At 41.1% G+C, this 24,212-nt stretch overlaps 1 protein-coding gene across 4 annotated transcripts in view; it reads right to left on the bottom strand.

Annotated features, from left to right (window-relative positions):
• Positions 1-22,925, bottom strand: part of Taok1 (TAO kinase 1) — a 78,301-nt gene extending 55,376 nt beyond the window's left edge. Inside the window, exons 1-4 of one of the 4 annotated variants that reach the window (XM_021652690.2) lie at positions 22,259-22,925; positions 20,591-20,651; positions 16,983-17,045; positions 4,319-4,540 (exon numbers count right to left, since the gene is read on the bottom strand). In XM_021652690.2, coding sequence (XP_021508365.1) covers positions 4,319-4,450 — 132 coding nt within the window. In that variant the 5' untranslated portion in view covers positions 4,451-4,540; positions 16,983-17,045; positions 20,591-20,651; positions 22,259-22,925. The remainder of the gene's footprint in view (positions 1-4,318; positions 4,541-16,982; positions 17,046-20,590; positions 20,652-22,258) is intronic. The other 3 variants (XM_060387251.1, XM_021652688.2, XM_021652689.2) reach the window with 3 other exon arrangements.
• Between the last annotated feature and the right edge of the window lie 1,287 nt (positions 22,926-24,212).

Here is a 24,212-nt window from a genome sequence, read left to right as displayed (position 1 = left end):
CTGCTCTTTGCAGGAAACAGGTTCAATTCTCAGCATCCATAATGGCGGCTGACAACCATCTGTAACCTCAATTCCATGAGAGCCACACCTCTTCTGGCCTCCGCAGGTCCCAGTCACATATGCAGTATACATAAATGCATACACAGAAAATAAAAATAAATAAAGCAAAACAAGGTGGACTACTCCTGAGGTAGTCCTCCGGTCTTTACACATAAAGATGCACCTGAACATATCCACACATAGGGTTGGGGGTGGGTATCTTTCAGTATGTAAAAGGGAAGACAAGTTGTCTCGTAAGAAAGCAGTATGACCCTACAACTAAAACTGATTAAGTTACATACCAATTTATAAATACAAACAGAAAGACTCTGAAATTAAACTAACTTTTATAGGACACAGGGATGTCGATATGACTCAGTAGGTAAGTCATTTGCTACGAAGTATGGATGGTGACCTGGATTCCATCCCTGAGACCCACACCTAATGGAAAGAGAGAACAGACTCCTGCAAGTTGTCCTCTGACTTCCATGGCCCTTCTCCAACAAAATAAACATAAAAAAAAGTACGCTTAGCCTGAATTTTGTGAGATATAAAAAGAATTATCATGATAAAGTATTAACTCAGGACTTGATATTGGAAAAACACTCCATAATACATATTTTGTCTTGTTTTGAGACCAGGTATTTATGATCATGGCTGGCTTTACTCTAGTAAAGATGGTATACATCTTTACTATCACTCTTATTTCCTTTATTCACCTTCTCTAAGACACAATGTACTTTTAACAAAATATTTCAAAGTTCAAGACTAATGATGTTGAACATCTTTTATTTTAATTCAAATATTTCTAATATTCATTTTCTTAATTAGAGATAAGGTCTCATTATGCAGCCCAGGCTGTCCTGGAACTCTCTACGTAGATCAGGCTGACCCAGAGTCAGAGATTCATTTGCCTCCTACTCTTGAGTGCTAATATTAAAAGTGTCTGCCTCCTAATACACCTTTAAAACAACAACAAAAATAGCAAAAACAGATAAGTAATGGTTTAAAACCATCCTGATCCATACCGTGAGCTACAGGAAAGCCAGGGCTACAAAGAAAGACCCTGCCTAAACAAACCAAAACATGTTCAATATTAGTGGTTATTAGGAAAATGAGATTAAAACCACTCCACAAAGGGCCTGGAGAGATGGCTCAAGGGTTAAGAGCACTGGCTGCTCTTCCAGAGGTCCTGAGTTCAATTCCTAGGAACCACATGGTGGTTCACAACCATCAATAATGAGATCCAATGCTGTCTTCTGGTGTGCAGGTGTATATGCAGACAGAACATTGTATATGTAATAAATAAATCTTAAAAAAAAAAAAAACACTCCACAACAGTAAGGATAGATATAATCAAAATATCAGAATAACAGGCATTGTCACAAAGATTAAAAAAAAAAATGTCTTTACTGCTGGTGGGAATGGAAACAGTAGCTGTTGTACTTGCCATCAGATTATTCCTCGGTATGTTAAACACAGAACTGCCATAGGTTATTTGCAATTACACTCCTAGGATACATACTCAAAACTAAAAGCCGACTTGGTGCTCAAAATACAATATTCCAAGGAATGACCATTTATATCAACTGGTTAAATACTTTGAACTAAAGTGTAGGCTCTGAACCTTGGTTTTTCTAACCTATGATGATTCTGTCTTCCTCCTCTCTTTCTTACCTGGATTTTTTTAAAAATCTGAAATCGCATGCCATTCTTACTAACATATTCCATCTGGCTGGGACACAAATCATTCTTTTGTCCAGCAAATCTATGATACATTCTCTCCCCACCATAAGTGACTTAGTAGCATCTTGCTGACTTTTCATGGTTTAAGCCCTTATGGCCAAATAATAATTAATTTACATAATAACAGCACCAAAATATAAGAGGCATGAGATAAGAGCAATCCTGACATGCCAAAGAGGAAAATGTTTCCTTCAAGAAACAAATATGAAAATAAGCCAAGCATGGTAGTTCATGCTTTGAGCATTTGAGAGACAAAAGCAGGCAGATCTCCAGTTCCAGGCCAGCCTGATCTATACTCAAAGTTCCAGGGCAGCCAGGGCTACACGGAGAAATCCTGTCAACAACAAAGTAACAATAGGGTTGGGAAGATGGCTCACTGGTCATATCGCCTACAACATGAGAAATTATAAGGCATGGAGGGAAGAACAGAGTATGGATCCCTAGAAAGCCAATACGATACCGGGTAGATTTAATGGTCCACCTATAATTCCAACCCTGAAAGGAGGCAGGATTGCTGGGACAAGCTGGCTAACAAGAATTGCCATGAAAAGTGAGCTCTGGGTAAACCCTGCATAGAAAAATAATGAAGAAGAGTGATCTACAATGATTCCCAGCATGCTGAGGACACCCATATCCACACACAATTAAAAACATGCACTGCACACATACATACACTCATACACACAACAGAAAAAGAAAAATGTGAAGCTGGGCGTGGTAGCGCACACTTTTAGTCCAAGCACTCCGGGAGGCAGAGGCAGGTGGATCTCTGTGAGTTCAAGGCTGACCTGATCTACAAATTGAGTCCAGGACAGCCAGCGCTTGATACACAGAGAAACCAAAAGAAAGAAAAAGAAAAATGTGATAATGAAAATTATAACTTGGGGATTGGAGAGATAAATACATGGATAAGAGTTTTACTGCTCTTGTAAAACTCAGGTTGGTTCCCAGCACCCATATCAAATGGCTTACAACCAAGCAGAATTCTAGTTCCAGAGGATCTGATGTCCTCTTCTGGCCTGCATGGACATCTGCACGTACACTGTACACATAAATTCATGAAAAAGAGCATGAGCACAACAACAAGTTATGTTGATGCTCAAAAAATCTACAGAAAGAGCGGTATTGCTATTTGTGAAATTGTAAAGAAGGAAAGTAAAATGTACACTAGCATCGTTACCACACCTCAAATTACAAAAATTGTGGCCACAAAACATAGGAAGTATTTATTTAGCTAAGACATTACATTAGAAGGTTCAGTCTCATACTTCAGTTTCAAGTATGAGAAAAGAAATTCTAGGACAGATGAAAGCTGTATAGGGAAGTTTTACACTTGTCTTTTCCCTCAGAAGGTTCAATAATTTTAGTCTACAAAACGAACTAATAAAAGAGAAAAGGACGAGGGAACAAAACATACAAATTATTCATGTCCACAAACACAAGAGCCACCACACAAAAACAGGAAAACTCAATAGAATGGCCTTAATATAGCATTCGGCATTACAGAATGAGGGCCCTGCAGCCTCTGAGAAAGATAACAGCAAGCAGGCTATGCGAGGCTATGGGGACTCCAGTAAAACAACAAATCAAGACTATCTATTCTAATAAACCGACAGTCTGCCAAGGATGGCATTCCTGTTACAGGATAACTAACACAAATCTTGCCAAAAGATATATTTAGGGAGGTATATTTTTATTTCCTAAACTCTTATCTTGGTAAAATATTTGGAATTTTGTCCTTGGTTACAAGCAACCTCCAGAACAACTACATGAATAAAGAGCCTTTTATATTTATAGCAAACCTCCTTTACCCACACCTAAGGTGTTTTGAGGAAAGTGCCTAGATAATCACAGGATTGGAAGGAAGGATGGTTCTCAGGGAAAACAATCCTGTGCCAGAGAACTGGAACTAGTATTACACACCCAACTCTTACCTTGGAGAAAGAAAAGCAGCTGAAGGTCAAACTAATCACCAATAGCCAATAACTTAATAAACACCTTATGTAATAAGTAACAACCTCAAAGAACGTGGGCTCTGTGAGGAAGATGAGAACACACATCCAATGGCCGAGAAAATGACAGACCTTAACTCCATGTGGACAGAAGCACCTGTTCCAAACACCATACTAGGCCTCAGTCTATAGATCACTGAGTGTTATTTAAAATAAAATCTTAAACAGATTTCACTTAATGCTTTAAAAACTTAATTACACCCAAGGAAAAGGTTGGAGGATCCCAATTCCATAGTTAATGGAAGTACAGCTTGCAGCTTTCACCTGGCATCTCAAAGTGGGAGCCATTTTTATAGGACTGGACCTAGATGACAGTATATGTAGGTAGTTTTGAAACAGAACTGAATTAGAGAACATCCAAGTGACATCAGCCGAAAAAAGTCATTGCTTGCATAGTGCATGTTTGACACATGTGGTGTAAAAAGCAGTGAGAGAGCAGGGTTTGTTTTCCTACTCAGCAAATTCCTAATCTCTTCAACACTTTTCACTCTAACATCACTGACATCAAGTCTTTAACTCACAAAATATACTGCTCCAAAGCTGCCATGGCCGATTTCTCTGAGGTCTGTGAAGAGCTTCTCCGGGTCTTCTTTGAAGAAGAGCTCTGCAATTTCAGGGTCCTTTAGGCTGCCTGCCCTGTTAGTAGATGGCATCCTGCTGGGCAGTCGGCTATCTGAGTCTAATTTTGTACTGCTATCCCAAGGCTTGGCTCATCTGCATGAGTGAGGCCACGCTGGCATCAACTAAGAAAATAAAGAAAAAAGAATTAACAATAATTAACAATAATTAAAAGATCATTTACAGCCATCATCTACAAAATTATATTAGGGCTAGAATGTTAGAAAACAGTGCAGTTTTCTACCGCATTAGTTCCTAGGCCTCATCATAATCACCTGTGGCACTTTAAAAGCAAAGCATTCTACAACACAGTCCATTTAAATGTTAGCTGTACCTTTAAAACTTAAATTACCCAATTTTGAAAAAGCTAACTGAAGAAACAATTAACAGACTGAAAAACATACATGAAAACCCATTAGATGTGGTGGCACAGACCTATAATCCCAGCAACTGGGAGGCAGTGGCAGGCAGATCTCTGTAAGTTTGAGGCCGGCCAGGGCTACCATTAAGCTATGTTTATCTCTGTAGCCTTGGCTGTCCTGGACTAGAACCCACAGGAATCCACCTGCCTCTGCTTCCCTGGGTGCTGGGATTAACTAAAGGCGTGCGCCACCATGCCCAGGTTTGTCTGGGGTTTTTTTTAATAATTTATTTGTATTTTATGTGCACTGGTGTTTTGCCTACATGTGTGTATGTGTAAGGATGTCAGATCCCCTGAAAATGGAGTTACAGACATTTTTAAAGCTACCATGGGAACTACCTAGGAACTAAACCCAGGTCCTCTAGGAGAACAGCCAGTGTTCTTAACCACTGATCCATCTTGCCAGACCCCCTGAGGCATATTCTTAATAAACAAAATAAAGTACTAGAGAGATAGCTCACTAATTAAGTACATGCACTACTCTTTCAGAGGACCTGCACAGATTCCTAGTATCCATGATGGGCAACTTACAACTGCCTTAATCTTATCTTTGGGGACCTGACAGCCTCTTCTGGTATGCACACAGGTGCATACACACACACCCCACACACATATATACATATATACACGTAATTTAAAAAGTAACAAAATAAAAATTAACACCCCACACACATACACACACACTCTTAATAGCACAAAATGTACTTGGTTTTGTTTTGTTTCGTTTAAAAAAAAAAAAAAAAAACAGGAATCAGGGGTGGCGAGATGGCTCAGAGGTCAAGAGCACTGGCTGCTCTTCCAGAGGTCCTGAGTTCAATTCCCAGCAACCACATGGTGGCTCACGACCATCTATAATAAGATATGGTGCCCTCTTCTGACATGCAGGTGTACATGCAGACAGAATACTATACATAATAAATAAATAAATCCTAAAAAACAAAACAGGAACCATACAGAGACACACATGAATTAAAATTAGAAAAGAAAAATGCAGAAAAGGTTTGATTTTAAAATAAACAACTAATTTCCCATAAATGTAATATACCTGATTAACACCATTAAATATGGCTGTTATTATTTGACTCCTTCCATAAATAAACTTAGAAAAAGGACAGTATATTTCTTGGTGGTGCTGCTACCAATTCCTTTCTATCACAATTATCTAATGCTTAAAAAACGGATGTCAAAATTCAGAACCATAAGGACCTGGGTTCTGGAATAAAACTGGCTGGACATAAATCCCAACAGTATTCATAAACTGTGAGTTCATAAGCTGTCTCTTTTCCTTAAATTATAAAACAAAATAACCTACTTTGTACAGTACTTAGAAGAGTTAAATGAGCTTCCACATGTAAGCGCAAACTCCTTCTATACCATAGTTAAACATTATAACAAATGTCAGCTATTTTCTTTTAAATGAATTTCAGGAATTAAAAAAAAAAATCTTTCACATTTCATTAACCTTCTATGAAGGAAAAGAGCCATCCAATTCTTTCTATGCCCTTTATATGACTTCTAAGCCGATCTCCTTTTAAAAAGTTTATTTTCTAAGTTTTAAGTGTAAGTGCATTTTGCCTGATGTACGTACATGCACCACAAGCATGCCTGTGCCCAAAGAGGTCAGAAGAGGGCATCTGACCCTTAGAACTGTGTGATCTGAGAACAGCCTGGTCCACGTAGTTAGTTCAGGCCATCCAAATCTAGACAGTAAGACCCTGCCTCAAAAAGCAAAACAAAACAAAACCCTTGTATAACTATGGGCAAGTAACTCTCTCCCCCACCCCCCCCAGGGTTTTTCTGTGTAGCTCTGGCTGTCCTGAACTGGCCTTGAACTCCCAGAGATCCCCCTGCCTCTGCTGGGATTAAAGGCATGAGTCACCATCACCCAGCAGCCATAGTAACTTTAAACAACAAAAGATTATCAGGCAGTGATTGCAGTGGGTATGGAGAGATTTCTTTTTAAGTCAAATTAAGTATCCTAGGCATTTTTACCTGTTTAAGATCAAAAGAGATACCTAAACCTTACTCTATTACATTCTATTTTGATATCTACAATCTAAACTAATAAATTTGAAAACCTCACAGAAATTTTGGTCAAAATGGCAATTATCACCAAACTATCCCAGACTCAGCAAAATGTCAAAAAAGGTTCAAAAAGCCAAGGAATCATTCTAATTTAATTAACAGACACCAAATTAATTCACACTATAGACATGGAGAAGCTGTAGATACGGTTGAGGAATTGAGAGTACTTCCTGCTCTCCCACAAGACCCGAGTTCGGTTCCCAGGACCCAAGTGGGATGACTCACAACCACTGTTTAACTCCATTTCCGGAGGATCCAATGCTTCTTCTGGCCTGCCTTAACACAAGCGGTATACATTTACATGTACTCACACACGTACACAAAAATGTAAAGAAAAATAAATATTTTTAGAGAGAGAAAGGTAGTAATTAAATTCAATATATAGCTTCTGCCAGCAAGGGGGAACCCAACTTTAAAAGATGTCATGGGACACAGGTAACTTCAATCACCTGGCCTGCCATCTTAGGACTCTAGAGCCTTCTACCACACATAGGTGGCCTTGCCTACCCCACCACTGGCCAGCCAGGCCACTTGAGAATTCCTGACTACACACCAAGATTGCCAAAATAGCCTCTCCCCAACCTTTGCTTGACCAGAGCTTTCTAAAGGTTAGTGCCTCTCTCAAACCTCATCAGAGAAGCTTCTTTTTGCACTAGATGGTGATTAATAGAGACTCACAACTGGTCAACATGCAGAGATGAGACTATGGAATGCTCAACTCTAAATAAGACATCAATTTAACACCCCATTCTTCAAAGGGATCACCATGGAGGAGCAGGGCAGAAAGATTATTAAGAGCCAGATGCAATGTCTATAGTGAATCAGGATTTGCTAGACATCACAGTTCCACTGCACAAATGAACTCACAGTAGCCAAATGATCTGCACAAGAGCCTGAATAATCAAACCAACCAAAATCCCAACATAGACTTGGGAGGAGTGTATGAATTCCCGTGCCTATTTGAGGAGCTACTGGCAACTGATGGCTCTAAAAAGTGAAGGTTTTCTCCAGCAATGCAGCCTAGAGAGGCTACCCAATGCTTCAGGAAATGGTCTTTATATCCATGTAAAGCCATACAGAACTAAATGGACTCAGTAGGCATTAAATATAAAAGAGCAAGCACATACATGAAGCTGTGAGAGAAATGGGGAGAAACTAGAGTAGAAGAAATGGTAAAAAAAAAAAAAATGATCAACACATCATATGCATGTATGATTATTAAATTAAAAATATTTATTTTTTAAGGGCTGGAGAGATGGCTCAGTGGTTGAGAACACTGGCTGCTCATCCAGAAAACTCAAGTTCAGTTCCCAGCAGCCACATAGGAGCTCACAATGGTCTGCAGATCAAGTTCCAGAGGATCTGTCATTCGCACAGACATGCATGCAGGCAAAACATCAATGTACAAGGACACAAACACACATACACGCACACAAATACACACACATTTTTTTAATTTATTATCATGAGCCAGTGAGATGGTACAGAGGATAAAAATATTTGCTACATAAGCTTGGAAACTGAGTTTGACCCTCAGAACACACATAAGGATGGATGAAGAGAACCAACTCCACAAAGCTGTCTTCCGACCTTTACACATTTAGTATGGCATGTGCAACACCACTACCACTACCCAATCACGGCTGCTTCCTCTCTCCCACACACACACACATACACACATCCTTTAGATCTGTACTCTTTTCACTGGTCTTTTCACAAATATACTGTTAATTTTGAAGTTCTCTAAATGAGAACTGTCTTAAAATAGCTTGGCCTTTCTTACTTCCTATAGTGAAGGATTTTTTTTCACATTCATCAGCTCCACTAACTGAGAATCAAATGTTTATATTATTTTGATTATCAGAGCTTAAGGCCATTTTGGCTGTCCAGCCTGGAGGATAGCGGCACCTACCAACATGCCTGATGACCTGAGTTCCTTCCCTGGGTACATCAGAGAGAGAATTCATTCTGATCATCCACGAAATGCATGCACTCACGCGTACATACAACCCCATGCACAAATAAATAAATATAATTTAAAATAATAGCCTCAGTAGCCATCAAAATGGCTCAGTTGGTAAAGATGCTGCTGACAAGCCTAACAACCTAATTATTATTCCCAGGAAACACATGGTGGAGAAAGACGCAACTCTCAAAAGTGAACTAATGAAATTAATAAATTAATTAACAAGAAAAAAATCATTAAGCATTAACAATACTAAGGCTTTAGAAAAGTACTATCAGCATGAGACAAACAAATGAGTAGTCCATTTATCTGCTAAATAGAAAATTCAAGTTACTATAAATCAGTTTAACTCTCCAATATCTCAAAAGCACTTAACTCAAAATAGTCCAGTCACTTAAACTAATCTTCTAAGTTTCCTACATAAAGTATACTGCTTCTTATATCAATTCAGCAATCTAGAAACATAAGAGTGCCTTTCTGTCCCATCCTGATGAGGGTGGAGTTTTCGCTGAGCTTCCTATCTATCTGCTTAGCAACTCAGGTCTGTCTGTGGCCCAACCATACAAGAGGTAGGGTTTGTACCATTTAGGTAATGAAAGGGAAAAAAAAAATAGCAGTAAGCTCTGCTGGGGAGAAGTGAAGAGATCACTGTTGATGTTGGCTCAGCTCTGAGACCACCCTCCTTTGAGAGGAAGAGGAAGCAGCGGGCAGAAGCCAGCCTGGTCTACAAAGCCAGTCCAAGACAGCCAGGGCTGTTACACAAAGAACCCCTCTCTCGAAAAACAAAACAAAACAAAAAGTTACAATTGCTAATAAATATGAAACATACTTAAGAAATATATGAGTTCATGATCTACTGTATATAGATGAGGAAATTAAAAAGAATCAAAACCAATTCCAAAATTTCTAATGTAGAAAGCTTCAGAAAGGTTAGTATGTTCACATAAAAGCTGAAATGATCCAAATATCACAAACAGATGAACCAAAAAAACAAAAAAAAAAAAAAAACCTATCATATATCCCAGTATGAACCTGTGCAATAAACAAATCAACTAACTACTTCTGGGTGTGGTGATACACTTCTTTAACTTCAGCACTCAGGAGGCAAAGGTCGGCTAATCTCTAAAATTCCACATGGTAACCGAAACCAAATCACTGGCCCAGCATAATGGTGTGCACTTGCTATCCCAGCTACCACCAGGCTGAGGCAGGAGGCCAAGTTCAAATCCTCCTCAGCTATATATCAAGTGCAAGGCCAGCCAAGGCTACAGGAGACCCTATCTCAAAAAAACAAAACAAAAAATGCTATAATTCAACATAGAAAAATTGCTTGCCATGACTGAAATAGTTCTCTTTTTTTTCAAGGCATACTGAAGATTTGTACCTCCTTACCTTTTATGAACTTGGCCAAGTAGAGAAAGTTCAAGAGCCAGTGCCCCTTTTCGCTGTCATGAAAATTACAAAAACATGTACGATAGAGCCTCCATAAACTGAGACACTAAACAGCAAAAACAATTAGACTCCACCACACCTCCTTCCTATCAACAAACAGCGTGCTCCAAGAGAACCCTTTTTTCCGGTTAAAAGCTATGGGAGAGACAGTGAGAGCGCACAGCGGCAGGAAGTGCTTACCACACACGACTGACAACCTCAGTTTGATCACCGAGTCCACAGTAGGAGGAGAAAAACTGGCTCCCACAAATCAGACTTCATCACACTCCTGTTCTCATTTCACATTTAGAAATAGAACAAGCCAGGGGGTGGGTGGCCCACACCTTTAATCCCAGCACTCAAGAGCAGATCTCCGAGTTTGAGGCCAGCCTGCTCTACAGAGTGAGTTCCAGGACAGCTAAGGCTACACAGAGAAACCCTGTTTCAAAAAACCCAAAAAACAAAAAATTAAAAAAAAAAAATTTAAGTTAAAAATAAAAAATAGAAATAGACCAAACAGAACTTCAAAGAATGAGGGATATAGCACAACCCCTAAGCCTTACCTCTTGACTACCATCTAAGAACACACATAACACACATATACACAAATATACATACACCACACACACACAAAAACTATTAATTTAATTTAAAAAAAGGAACAGAGTTGGGGGTATAAATTAGAGTTGGGAGTAGTAGTGTATCCCTATAATCTCAGCACTGGGGAATCTTCAGCAGAAAAGGAACTTTGGGTCAGCCTAGGCTATGCAGAAAAACCCTGCTAGGTGAAAAGGGAGCAATCTCACTCTCTCAGGAGTCATTCTTCCGGAACGGCCCTTAACTCTTCTTCACCTGTACTACAGCCATCCTTCGCACATTCTACTTGTCACCTTAACGTGCACTATACAAACATGTTTCTCATGGGGATCATGTTTTTGATCCCGAGATAAAATCTGGCAAGTTTGGAAATAAATATTATTGCCACAACTAGTGGGCAAGGGCTTGCCACTGGCAATATGAGAATTCAGAAATGCTATAAAATATGCTATAATGCACAATACAGACCCCTATAACAACCTGCCCCTTCCACTGTTTTTATCACTACATCCCTATCCTATCCAACTATCAACCCGGGCTATCAGGTGTGACTTATTTCTGTACCCTACTACAGCATCTAGTAAACAGCACATTTTAAAACTGTTAGAAATACATACATATATATATATTATATATATATATATTTAGTGAAACAGGGTTTCTCTGTGTATCCTTGGCTGTCCTGGAACTCTTTGTGTACGCCAGGCTGGCCTTGAACTCCCAAGAGATCCACCTGCCTCTGCCTCCCAAGCGCTGGGATCAAAGGCGTGCGCCACCAGGCCCGGCTTACAGATATGCCTTAAGTGAATATGCCTATTTTGATTATCACAGGCAGTGCAGAAATCATAGCATTTAGAACAAAATAAAGCAAACAAAAGAAGCTGGAGAGCTCCGCTGATAAAGGCACTTACTGCCACGACTGCCACCTGAGCACAACCCCTGGTTCCACCTGGTGAAAGAAGAACCGACAAAGCCCCAAGTTGTCCTATGACCTCCCTGTATGCAGCACGCACACGCACACGCACACGCACACACACACACACACACACACACCAGACCCAAAGTCTATACATGCAATGAACTTCTTTTCATACAGTCAGAATAGGCATGAAAGTTCTAAAGCTTCATATTAAAATTTACACTCTCAGTATTGAATATATATTTTGAATATGCATTTATCCAACACCAAAATAAATAAATATCAGAATCATAAGTAAAAAAAAAAAAAAAAAAAAAAAAAAAACAATTAATTGGGCTGGAGAGATGGCTCAGAGGTTAAGAGCACTGACTGTTCTTCCAAAGGTCCTGAGTTCAATCCCCAGCAAACACATGGTGGCTCATAACCATCTATAGTGAGATCCAGTGCCCTTTTCTAAAGTGGAGGTATACAAGCAAGCACAACACAGCATACATAATAAATAAATAAATCTTAAAAAAAAAAGTTTATGCTTCAGAGATTAAAAGGAGCTAGGCATGGTTAGCTCACCTGTATAACACTACCCAGAGAGGCTGTTCTAGGAAGACTAAAGTGAGTTTGAGCCCAATCTAGACTACTGCATGAGTTTCCGACCAGCCTGAATTACAGCATGAGACCTCTCCTGAAGGAGAGAAAGGAGGGAAAGGTGAACTTTTCAAGAAATACTTGAAACCTATAACAATGATAACCAAATAAAGTACAACAGTGAGTACTAAAATCTAGGGGGAAATCTGACAATTAATATTTTGTACACCTGCATGCCAGAAGAAGCATGAGATCCCAGTGTAGATGGGTTGTGAGCCACCATGCTGTTACTGGGAATTGAACTCAGGACCTCTGGAAGACCAGATAGTGCTCTTAACCACTGTGCCATCTCTCCAGCCCCCTGACTATAAATTCTTAACTCTAAAAAACAAAAAAAACCTTGACCTTGTTTAGTAATGATGTTACGTCAACTTTTCCTGAAATTTCTTTCTTAATAGGAATAAATTCTCAATAGGAATAAACTGGTAGAAGCCAATCCAAACACAAACTCAAAGACCAAAATTGTAGCATATGCTTGTAATTTCAGCACTTACAGAGGATCAGGACTCAAAACCAGCCTTTTTTACACAGCAAGTTCAAGGCTACCACCTTACAATGAGACCAGGTTGGCCCCCACCCTGCAGATTTATTTAATATATATGAGTGTTCTGACTGCATATATGTATATATATCACATTCATGCCCGATGCACTCAAGAGGACAAAAGAGCCCCTCTGACATTACAGATGGCTCTACACCTCCATATGGGTGCTGGGAATCAAAGCCAGGTTCTAAGCAAGAACTGATGCTCTTAACTGTTGAGCCATGCTCTAGCCCCAGACTAGTCTTAACAAATTAAAAAACAAACAAAAACACTGAACACTTATAACTATTTCTATAAAAAGATTAAAAGCAATCAAAATACAAGGTCTAGAGTTGGCAGGTATAATACACAGAAGCATCCTAAAATCTTTTTTAATATTTAGTACATCAGTCATTAATTTTATGACACTACATATCATAATTAATATTTTAATATTAAATCTACGTTCTCAAGCAAAAATAAATGTTATTTTCTTAGCATCCTACAAATAAAAAGCTTTACTGATAAGCTCAGTGGTGCACACCTGTACGCTGCTATCACTTGAAAGCTGAAGCATGAGGATCGCTCGGGCCTAGTGAGCAGCCTGCACACGGCAGGCTCCCTGCCATTCACAACGCCACACAAAACCTCTCAAACTGTAGGCCAGCCCCAATTAAATGTTTTCCAGCCACGCATAGTGGTGCACGCTTGTAGTCCCAGCACTCAGGGAGACAGAGGCAGGCGGATCTCTGTGAGTTTGAGGCCAGCAGTGTCTACAAAGTGAGTCCAGGACATCCAAGGCTACACAGAGAAACCCTGTCTCAAAAAAAAAATTTAAAATTAAAATTAAAAAAAGCTTTACACATAAGTATTCTTAAATGCCTTCAACATCAGGGATGGAGAAAAGAACTCAAGGGGTAAGAAATGTTATACCAAATTCTTCCTAAAAACGCGAAGTATTAAAGGGGAAAAAAACAGAATTTCATTCCTTAGAATAGGCTTTACATTGGACAAAGAAGAAAACAATCTCACAGATTTAAAAATTCCAATCAGGCAAGTGGGGCGTAGCTTATAGGTATTTCAGTTACAAGAAAAAGGCTCAGGGATCCACTTTTAGACACCGTTCTCTTTATCCCACCCCACATACTTAGTATTAAATAATACATACTAGTCTGTTCTAAATACAATAGTAAGCTACTTCGATATTCTAACCATTTCTCTCAAATATATATGTCAGCCAAAGAACTAGGACTGTAATTCGGTAGTAGAAGTGCTTTCCTAACACATGTAAGGTCCTGGGTTCAATCCAGAGTAAGTTACAGGGGCTAGGAATGTAGCTTATTTATAAAATGTCTGTGATATATACACTGATATATATGTGTATAAGAGGCCAAAACATACAAACCATTGATGGGCTCAGCAGGTAAGGGCATGTTCCACCATGCCTCACAACCCAAGTTCAATCCTCAGAGCTCACAAAGTAGAGGGGAGAACCAGCAACTCCCATAAGTTGTCCTGTGACCTCCACATTGCACACACACAAACACAAAATAAATTTAAAAAATATATATAAACAAAAAGCATAAACTCAACTTCAAATCAAAAGTAGAAAAATACAAGCCAGCTACTAAGGAATCTGAGGCAAGAGAATTCAAAGTTCAAAGGCCAGACAAGGCAACTAAAGGAGACTTCCTGAACTAAAATAAAGTTTAAAAGGGGGCTAGGAGAAATGACTCAGTAGCTCTTATAAAGGAACCAACTTTAGTTCCCAACACCCACACTGGGGCTTACAACTGCCTCTAACACCAGTGCCTGGGGATCCAACCCTCTCTTCCGATCTCCGAAGGCTCCTGTAGTACACATACATACACTCAAATATAAACACATATACACAAAATAAATATTTAAAATAGTATTTTTTTTTTTGTCATGAAGTCTATGTAGGCCTGACTGGTCTGGAACTCTCTATGTAAACTATGCTGGCCTCAAATTCACAGAGAACTGCCTGCCTCTACCTCCCATTTTTTTTACCTCCCATTAAAAAATATAAAAAGGGTAAAGTGCTGGGATAACTGCTCAGTGATAGTCAACAATTTGCTGAGTGTTTGCTATGTATCAGGGGAATATCAAGTAAATAAAGATCATCCTATTTAACTCTAGCAACTCAGTAAATAGTATCTTCATGGAAAAAGTTAAGGAAGTGGGCGGATAGAAAGCTCAGCAGTTAAAGATGCTTCCTGCTAGCCCTGATGGAGTAAGTTAATCCTCAGGACATATGTAAAGGGAGGTCAAGAACAGACTCTCAAGTTGCCCTCCTATGCACCCCACAAATGTTGATAAAAAAAAAAAAAAAGCTCAGGAAGTTATACAACTTATAAATGCTATTATTAAAATATAGTAATTGGGCCAGGGAGATGGCACAGTGGGTAAAGGGTTCTTGTTGCCAAGCTTGACAACACAAGCTCAATCTTCAAGACCCACATGACAGAATGAAAGAACCAACTCCTGCAAATTGTTCTCTTCCCTCCCTCACCCAAATAAATAAATGTAATAATTTTCAAAGCTCAAATTTAAAATATGCCAGGGTCACTATGGTTGATTCTGTTCCCATCCCATTACTTGGTAATTCTCAGTCACTGAACTCTGCGTGTCTTTCTAAATGTAATTCATCTGCTTAAAAGTATTTGATCCAAATATTTAACAGGGACTAGAGATGGCTCAGCAGTTGAGAATACTACTGCTCTTGCAAGTAACCTTGGTTCAGTTCCTAGTTTCCACATAGGAGCTCACAACCAATAACTCCAGATCCAGGGGAATCCATGACCTCTTCTAGCTTCTGGGAAACAGGTACACACGTAGTACACAGAAATACGTAAGTACAGGCAAAGCACTCACACATCTAAAATAATCTTAAAAGAATTTTGTTAAACTTATCACGGGCTAGAGAGATAGCTCAGCAGTTATGGTTACTGAATACTCTTATTGAGGACCCGGTTCAATTCCCAGCACTCACATGGCACCTCACAACTGTCCGTAAGTCCAAGATCTGACTCCTTCACCCAAACATACATGCAGGCAAAACACCTGTGCACATTATTTATTACTTATTAAAAGAAAAAAAATGGTCTTTCTTTGCTTAAAAATAAGTCATGGAACTGTTAAATGCAATTATTTTTAAATAATAACCTTCTTAAATATGATGGTGCACACCTATAATCCTAGCACCTAGGAAGTCCAGACTGGATGGCATAGCAAAAAGCACTAAGAGCTGGAGGAGTACTAATGTACTTCAGTTAGTAGAGTGTTTGCCTACCATACACAGAGTCCTGGGTTCAATCCCCACCACCACCACCACCAAAAAAAAAAAAAGGAGGTAGTAAAAACATGCCTTTCACCCCAGCACTGGGAGGTGAAGGAGGAAGACCAGAAACTCAAAGTCATGCTCAGCTACACAGCCAAGGTCATAGCCAGCCTGGCTACATAAACCCTGACTTGATAAATAAACACCTAACACAAAGCTGATGCTTGTTTTGAGATGGAGTTTCCTTATGTTGCCCACACTGGCTTCAGAGATCCGGCTACCTCAGGTTCCTGACAAGTAAACTGGCATTTTTAACAAATTAGCACATCTACTAAGGAAGGTTTTGGTAATATATACTCTTACTTATTTATAGGCAATGTTTACATTAAGAAACTCTTCCACCTTTTATGAACCACTTAATTTTGTCATAATTCAGAACAACAAAAATCTGCTTCTAGCACAAATGGAAGAGACTGATACGGAAACAACTGTTACCAAATGATGGCAGAAACATCTCAACTGAAAATTAGTGTTTCTAGTAGCCAGGAAGTCTTGTTATTTTAGGAGTGAGGCACCATTAACAAAATTAAACAGCAAATTTTATCACTAAAAATTCAATACTTTAACCCATCAATGGAATAAAATGAAATGAAACAATACAGGCTTTTATCATCTCACTTACATTTTATGACAGGAAATCTTGAATATGTTTTTTAAAACTCCAGCCATGAACAAGTTCAGAAACCTAAAAGGTAGATGGACATATGTTGGCACTCTATTTAAGGGGATAGTCCCAATTTTATGTAGAACTTGACTATACAAACTTGACCTTTTTTTTTCTTTTAAGTAATTCATTCATATATGACTCTGAACTGGACAGCAGGCAGCTCGTCAACCTAAAAGCTCCTAATTTCTAAATGGTTAAGTTAGAAAAAGTAAAGTTTGTTGTCACAACAGACTACTGATAGCCAAAGAGATACGAGTGAAAAATAGTAATTTTAATACATAAATCAGCCAAACATAGAAGCGAACTTCTATAAGACATGAAGAAGGAAATAATCTAAATTCTAGTTTGAATGTCAACATCTGATCCCTATACAACTTATGGTTTTACTAAGTATTCATATCTACCAAAAAACATCAATTTTTGTTTCTTTTTAGTCTGTAGTCCTGGCTATCCAGGAACTCACTGTGTAAATCATCCTGCCTTGGCTCCCAAGTGCTAAGGGTTACAGTTATATGCCCTATGCCTTGCTGGAACCAGCTCCCCCCACCCACCCTCCTCTCTTTAAAGACAGTCTAACTGTCCTGGCCAGTCAGTGTAAGTCCTGGCCAGCTGGCATCATGCTATGTAGGCCAGACAAAGACCCACATGCTTTTGCCTCCCAAATGTTGTGATTAAAGGTGTACAGCACTAAACCAGAGCACAACCAGCAAACTATTAAATTATATTCTTAAGGCATCCAATCTTTGTCTGTGTGGTAGCAAACGCCTGTAATCCCAAAAACCAAAGGTAAGAACAAGAGGAACTTTTGAGTTCAAGGGCCACTAAGTAAACATGAGCCCAATGTAGACTACTATGCAATGTAGCAAGACCCAAACTCAAGAATATAATTAACTAATTGACTGATTGATTAAAATTAACACTTGCCGCTGTTGATGAAGATGAACAGGGTTCAGTTCTCAGCACCCACATGACAGCTCACAACCATCTATAACTCCTGTTCCAAGAGGATCATCTGATGCCCTTCTTCTGGACTCTTTGGGCACCAGGCACACAGTACACAGACAAGACAGACAGACAGACAGACAGACAAAGTCATACATACAGACAAAACAATCACACACATTTGAAAAACTGAGAGGGGAGAGGGAGGGAGAGTATGAGAGAGTTGCATGTGTGTGTGTATGAGTACTCTACAGTGAACACCAAATTTTTCAACTATCCCAATTATGTTTGTTACTAGTCGATTGGTATTATAACATGGGACTAAGTATCATTACATGCCTTAAATATTCAGATATTTAAGACATGTTCTCAGCCCAGACTGGCCTCAAACTTAATCTGTAGTCAAGAACGATCTTGAACTTTGGATCTTCCTGCCTCCACCTTCATGCTGGTATTACAGGCGACCGACAGAATTACAAGTATGTCCTACCATACCCAGTTTATTCAGTATTGGAGACTGAAGCCAGGACCATACGCTTATCATTGACTTACATCCCTACCCCTAAGATACACTTATTTTGTATCAACATGCAAATAATTACCATATCTAAAATTCTCCAAAAATCTGTATTACAGAAAATACAGTAATTATTTTCTATTTAGTTTGCATATATATTTGGTTCTATATACTACTGTATCTCTTTTAAACCTTTCAGACAGCACAGATGAAATTCATTGGTAAGATTGCTTATGTTAGCGTCCTCTAAGCCCTGGGCTTTAGCACAGCAAAATAGGTAACTTTCATCAGAGTTTAAATTTGAGACATCTTTAGAATGGAAGCAATGTTTTGAAACTATTAAGACATTCTTGGTGCAAGAGGGATGGCTCAGTGGGTAAGAGCAGTTACTGAGCAAGCATGAGGGCCTGAGTTCAAATTTCCAGAACCCATATAAAAAACTAGCTGTAGCCATGTGTACCTCCCCAGCACTATGGGGGGCAGAGAAAGGAGAATCAAGGGACTTGCTGGCCATCAGCCTACCTCCAGATTCAGTCAAGATACCCTGGTTTTAAAGGAATACGGCAGACAGTGATAAAGGAGGACACAACATCCTCCTCTAGCACTCTCACACACACTCATATACACTTATTTTCAGATATTCTTAAACCTGTCCTGGTGGAGCATGCCTATAATCCCAGTTCTCAAGAGGCAGAGGCTGAATTGCAGCAAGTTCAGGATAACCTGATCTACCTAATGAGTTTCAGCCCAGCCAGGATTCACAATGAAATGCTTAAAAAACAGAAATTTAAAAAGCAATAAAAAAATTACTTTGACTAGTAAAAGCCGCTAAACCAGTTGATTCTCAGAAATTCCTCCATTTATAAAACATGAGAATAATGACCAAATTAACAAATCAGATATTAGAATGCCAAAAATTAAGTCATTAAAAGGGAATCCAGAGAAAGAGCCAGTTGTGAAAGAACAGGAAGTGATGTACATTCCATTTTGTGGATGAACTATTTAGAAACATAAGCACCACACTAATCTGGAATCAACTCAGACTCACAGCTCTCAGTATTATTCTCTGACAGTGGCATCAGGGCAGGAAATAACCCTCAGGCAGTTTTTTTCCTTAATAATGAATTTATTTAACTGATCATCAGCACACTTTTGCCACTTTTAGGGAAGAGCTCCTACCAGCTATAGAGAAGATGCCTTTGTTCGAATATGAGACAGTAAAGCAATTAACATACGTATGTATGTGTGTGTGTGTGTGTGTATATATATATATATATATATGCCCTGCGTATATCCTTAAGTTTTATGGCCATTATTGATAAATCCACTCTTGCATCTTTCCAAAATAAAATCAGTCATTCTTTCCTGAGCAGTATGTTTGGATTCAAACTTACTAGAATGATATGAATCCATTATCAGTAACAAACCATAAAACAGAGAATTAGGTATTATGGCCTATCTTTTCCTGTGTGAGAAGAAAACTACATATTCTGCAAATAGGACAACATGCACTGTGTGTCATGAAGTAAAGGTTCAAATGAAGCTGGACACAGTAGCTCAGCACTCAGAAGGCTGAGACTGCCACGCATTCAAGGCCAGCCAGGACTACACTGTAAGAACCTGCCTCAATAAAAACAATTCCAGGCACAGTGTCACAAGTGAGGCAGAAGGTTCAGTTCAGGGCTAGCCTGTGTACACAACATCTGAAGATAATCTGTACTACAGTGGAAACTGCTCCCCCACCCTCTCCCCAAAAAAGAGAGAAAGATTCAAATGAATGGTGCTATTCACATTAAATGAACTGAAATGAATATTAAAAGAAAATAAATAAGGCAGAAATTTTTATTTGAGGAAAAACATGATGCACCTTTCCCAAAAATAATGAAATAAATAAAAGAATTTAGGACAGGCGTGGCAGACCACACCTTTAATCCCAGCACACAGCAGGCAGAGACAGGCAGATAGCTTGTGAATTTGAGGCCAACCTGGCCTACATAGCAAGTTACAGGCCAGCCATGGAACTCATTCACCACTGAATAGTGAGATGCTGTTTCAAAAAATAAATAAATAAAAAAGGTTCAAAACTGGGTATGACGGCACACACCTGTAATTCTAGCACTTGGAAGGTTGGAGTTTAAAGTCATCTTCAGTTATGCCAGCATGGGCTACATGAGAAAGAACTTAAATCAATGTCTAGCAGTACTATTACATCTTTAAATACTTGTATTCATAATTTAAAAACAAGTCATTAAGTTAAGCTTAGATAATTCATTAAAATAGTTTAGTAATAACCTTTATTACTGCTAATATTCACATATGGAACATTTTAAAATCACTTCACTAGTAAATCTAAACAATTAAAGGAAAGATGGACCCAGGTGTGGAGGCTTACAGCTGTAATCCCAGCGTAAGAGATGGTGAGACAGGAGGATTGCTGAGTTCAGGCAGTCTGAATACAGAGACCCTGTCTATAAAAGAGGGGGCAGGGCGGGGAGAAGATTGTACATCAAGACTCCTCTAAGGAAGAAACAGTAAAAAATGTACATCAAGACTTCTTCAGGACTTGAAGGCTAATTTTTTGTTTCAAAAGGCACTTGCCAGAAGCTGAAACTGTTATTTTTACTTCTACTATACTAAGGGCAAAAATCAACAAGTACTACTGCAAACCAAACAAGATGGTTTCATTTAAAGTAAGTATACATAAAGCAAAATTGAAAAAAAAAATGAGGATACAGATCACAACATAACTGGGGGCATTATCTTGCATTTCCTTAAGAAGGAACATCTGCTACTTGAAAGTTTGTAACAATAATTTTCAGAAATTTTCTGTGTCATGCAAAACAATATTAACCTTAAAAAGTCTCAGCCCAGGGGCAAATGTCTGATTATCAGACAGTTTGAATGTAATAATTCTCCAAGAACTATAAAAGCCAAAGGGGAAAAGGGGGGAGGGGAAAGATATAATTATTTTATTAAATCCTAATGAAAAGTTCCGGCCCCTCCAAGTCTATCCAGGCATAGTTCTCTCTCACAAAACAGAGCAAGAGAGACATCAAAACTGTTCTAACTGAGGCTATGTCCCAACAGTAACAAGAGCAGACAAAGTTCCCATGGTCAGATCTCAGGTGAAGAATCCCAACAGTATTTGTAATCTATTTTAAAACCAAAGGGGAAAAAAGCTAACCTCTCCAAGGGATGCGCCATTACTTGCCTCTCCTGCCCCCTCCCCCTCTTCAGTGGGTCCGTGTATGAAGAAACTGACTTAGACTTCTGCAGCATTGCAGTAGACTACAGAACGGGGGGGGTGGGGGTATGAAATAATGCTTCCATCACTCCTTACATTAGAAAGGTATAGATTTCCTGGGGGGAGGGAGAATTATCCAGTCGGATACCCAGAGAATTCTCAAGAATACAGACACTACAAAGGAGGAGGAGCAGGATGAGCAGAGAGCAGAAAGGGACCTCGCGCCTTTAAATCGGGGTGCACGTCAACTCAAATCTCCCTACTAGAGCCACACCTTCTCAGAAACATCCCCTTCCACCACCTCTTCCGGTGACCCTTAGGAAAAAGGAATGCAATTGCTCCGGCCCCTCCAAACAGGAGGGCGCCCCGCTCACCAGTTTCTTCACCCCACCCACAGACTCACAGACCCTCCTTGTCTCCCTCCCCCACTCTGCCCCCAGATCTCCTCTTCCACCCAGAGAGGCCTGAGTGGGCAGAATTTCCCCGCCCCCTCCATGTCTTCCCTTCCCAAAGCAGAGGTGCCCTTACCCCTTCGCCGGCAGGTCTGGGGCGGAGCGGACAGGCGCAGACCCCTGGAGCGCTCCGCTGGCCGCGGCGCCGGAGAGCGGGGAGTGAGGAGGAGGGGGCCCGGCGACAGACCGCCGCCCCCCCCCCCCAGCCGCCCAGCCCGAGCGCTGCGACCAGGGGCCGGGGGGGGGGGGGGACGAGGGGACGACCGGGGTCGAGGAGGCGCCCTTAACGCTCGGGCTCAGTTAAGATGGCGCGGGGGAAGTGCCGGGAGCCGCCGCCGCCGCCGCCTCGGGGGAACCGGCCCGGGCCTCGGCCGCCTCCGGAGCTCCCAGCCGAGGCCCTGGCGGTCCCCCGCCGCGGCCCCTCGGCGGGCGGGCCCACGCGCACCCCTCCGCCGCCCCCACCGCCCCTGGGAAGGGGGCGCTCACAAAGGGAGGAGAGGCCGCGGGCCGGCGGGCCGCGGGGCGGGGTCCCCGGGGGCCGGGAGGCCTGGGAGGTTCGCGGCTGCTCCGCGCTCTCGGCCCGCGGCGGGCGCAGGGCGGGCGGGACCCCTCCTCTCTCCTCGGGCGGGCGGCGGCACCGACTCACTGTCTTCGCCACCCTCCCTCTCTCCTTCCAAGCCCTGAAGCCACAGAGCTCAGCCGCTGCCCGGGTGGCCCCCCCTCCTCCGACACCACTCCCCTCCTCCCGACAGACATCTCAGTCTCAGATCTCGCGAGACTCCTTGCCTGACAGGCCCGACCCTGCGCGAGGCACGGCTGCGTGCGCGCGCGCGCGGCCCCGGGAGCGCAGACAGGCTGGGCGTAGTTGCCCAGGCTGCCCCGGGTGGTAGGTTGGGTCCGGTCCCACCCTCAGCTCGCCGTTGCCACGCGGGCGTCAGGTGCATGCCATTCAGCCCGGAAGTCCGAGGGAGACGAGCTCACTACGCTCCTCTTCCCACCTCCAGAACACCAGCCTTCCACACTAACACTGCCAAAGTGAAACTTTGCCCGGAAGAGGAGAACAACTCACTCCTACACTCCTCAACCGGACTCCTCGTGGGATCCAGGGGCAATCTTGGCATAGTCACTGTGTACCTGCGTTTGCGTGATCCTGATAGTTGAATAGTAAGGTTTAGAACGGCGGTTAGACTTGCCTGTAAGCCATTCTGTATATGTGTGATGGAAGGGACTTCAGAGGGCTTTGTGAGAAAACTTCTTCGGTATAAAAGAAGCAAACTTGGGCAGGCGTGGTGGCGCACCCCTTTGACCCCAGCACTCAGGAGGCAGAGGCAGATAGATCTGAGTTCTCGACTGTGGGCTACACAGTGAGTTCCAGATCAGTCGGGGATACACAGTGAAACCCAGTCCTTAAAAAAAAAATCAAAATAATTCTCCATCTGGTAGTTTTCGCCCTCCCCTCTCCCTTACACACACACACACATACCTGCAATCACCTCTTATCCCTGGCTAGCATGGGGCTCCTTATGAACAGCTGAACTGGTATTAAGGAACCAACAGGTGAGCTGATAGTGACGGTGCACACCTGCGTTCTGCAATCCTACCATACAAGAGGCTGAGGCAGGAAATCGTGAGTCAGAGGTGGAGGCCAGCTTGGGGCTACATATTATATACATATGGAGTGAGAGGGTTCAAAAGTTGAGAGCAAGTACTGCTTGCTCTTGTAGAGGACAGTTCAGTTCCCAGCAGCCATGTGGGGCAACTCATAACCAACTGTAACTCTGGCTCCACAGTATCCAATGCCCTCAGGTCCCTTGTATGGGCTCCTGAATTTGTGTGCGTGCTCAAACTTTTTTATTGGGATACGGTGATGCACACTTTAATTCCAGCACTCAGAAGGCAGACATAGGAGGATCTCTGTAAGTTTGAAGCCAGCCTGATCTACAAGGCAAGTTTCAGGACGGCCAGGGCTACGTAGAGGGACCCTGTCTCAAAAAACAAATTAATAAACATGCAAACATACATGTGTTTGT

This window comes from Meriones unguiculatus, chromosome 7 (genome assembly GCF_030254825.1).
Source record: "Meriones unguiculatus strain TT.TT164.6M chromosome 7, Bangor_MerUng_6.1, whole genome shotgun sequence".
NCBI lineage: Eukaryota > Metazoa > Chordata > Mammalia > Rodentia > Muridae > Meriones > Meriones unguiculatus.
This window is presented reverse-complemented; position numbering and strand designations above follow the sequence as displayed.